Source organism: Ambystoma mexicanum, chromosome 9, assembly GCF_040938575.1.
Source record: "Ambystoma mexicanum isolate Mex_15411 chromosome 9, UKY_AmexF1_1, whole genome shotgun sequence".
In the NCBI taxonomy this organism is placed as follows: Eukaryota; Metazoa; Chordata; class Amphibia; order Caudata; family Ambystomatidae; genus Ambystoma; species Ambystoma mexicanum.
The window spans coordinates 1,454,119,206-1,454,120,764 of NC_090931.1; the positions used below are offsets into that span (position 1 = coordinate 1,454,119,206).

Consider the following 1,559-nt stretch of genomic DNA (forward strand, 5'->3'; position numbering starts at 1 on the left):
CTCAAGAAACCGAAAGGGATGCTCAGGAAACCGAAAGAGATGCTCAGGAAACTGAAAGGGATGCTCAGGAAACCGAAAGGGATGCTCAGGAAACCGAAAGAGATGCTCAGGAAACTGAAAGGGATGCTCAGGAAACCGAAAGGGTGCTCAGGAAACTGAAAGGGATGCTCAGGAAACCGAAAGGGGTGCTCAGGAAACCGAAAAGGGATGATCAGGAAACTGAAAGGGGTGCTCAGGAAACCGAAAGGGCTGCTCAGGAAACCGAAAGGGATGCTCAGGAAACCGAAAGGGGTGCTCAGGAAACCGAAAAGGGGTGCTCAGGAAACTGAAAGGGCTTCTCAAGAAACCGAAAGGGATGCTCAGGAAACCGAAAGAGATGCTCACGAAACTGAAAGGGATGCTCAGGAAACCAAAAGGGGTGCTCAGGAAACTGAAAGGGATGCTCAGGAAACCGAAAGGGGTGCTCAGGAAACCGAAAAGGGATGCTCAGGAAACTGAAAGGGGTGCTCAGGAAACTGAAAGGGCTTCTCAAGAAACCGAAAGGGATGCTCAGGAAACCGAAAGAGATGCTCAGGAAACTGAAAGGGATGCTCAGGAAACCAAAAGGGGTGCTCAGGAAACTGAAAGGGCTACTCAGGAAACCGAAAGGGCTACTCAGCAAACCGAAGAAAATGCTCTGGAAACCGAAAGGGATGCTCAGGAAACCGAAAGGGCTGCGGAGGAAACTGAAAGGGCTACTCAGGAAACCGAAAGGGCTGCTGAGGAAACTGAAAGGGTTACTCAGGAAACCGAAAGGGCTACTCAGGATGCTCAGGAAACCGAAAGGGATGCTCAGGAAACCGAAAGGGCTGCTGAGGAAACTGAAAGGGCTACTCAGGAAACCGAAAGGGATGCTCAGGAAACTAAAAGGGCTACTCAGGATGCTCAGGAAACCAAAGGTATGCTCCGGAAACCAAAAGGGCTGCTCTCCGACAGTGGAGCTCAGCAAAAACGCAGGCTAGCTGTAGTGTCCTTGATGTTGAGAGCTTTATTTGGAATGTGATAGTTGTAATTGTAATGGGTTATATATAACGCGCTCAATATCCATCGGTTTGTAAGCACGGACCCGAGGATCGAACCTGTGTTGCTCATGTCGTCTTGCTTCCAAGATAAGCGTGTTGCCCCTGAGCTATCCTCCCATGGAGTTGTAGTGGGTTCCAGCATGCGAAGGCAGGAAAGGAGCAGAGGGACTGTTGAGAGACGTTGCTATGAGAGGAGGGCGATCCGCGGGTGGGCTGTATCATTGAGACTCAATTAAATATCCTTGTCTCACCAGCTATCCGCGACCACCTGATACTTCCCCAGCCTTGGTTTTACCAGCCTGGGAGCAGTCGCTGCAGGTGAAGAGGTTTGGGAAGGCGGTGCCCGGGGACATGCAGTGGCGAAGGGAGAAGGTAATAAGGGTGGGTGGGCTGTGCTAGGTAGGAGGCGGCCGGAGAGAGTGCAGTGGTAGAATGTGGGAATGGGATTGGAAACCCCCATTTAGAAATGGTGGATTGGCTTATGTGGGTCGGGGGGGG

General features: G+C 51.5%; 1 protein-coding gene across 1 annotated transcript; it reads left to right on the forward strand.

The window, feature by feature from the left end:
* Positions 1-355: 355 nt before the first annotated feature.
* LOC138487496 (caldesmon-like) lies at positions 356-1,042 on the forward strand. Its single transcript, XM_069614004.1, has one exon. It carries the CDS (start codon positions 356-358, stop codon positions 1,040-1,042), a length of 687 nt encoding a protein of 228 aa, XP_069470105.1.
* Positions 1,043-1,559: the final 517 nt, after the last annotated feature.

Coding starts and splice junctions, on each gene's coding strand:
- LOC138487496 (XM_069614004.1), top strand. CDS start 356: ATGCTCAGGAAACCGAAAGAGATGCTCACGAAACTGAAAGGGATGCTC.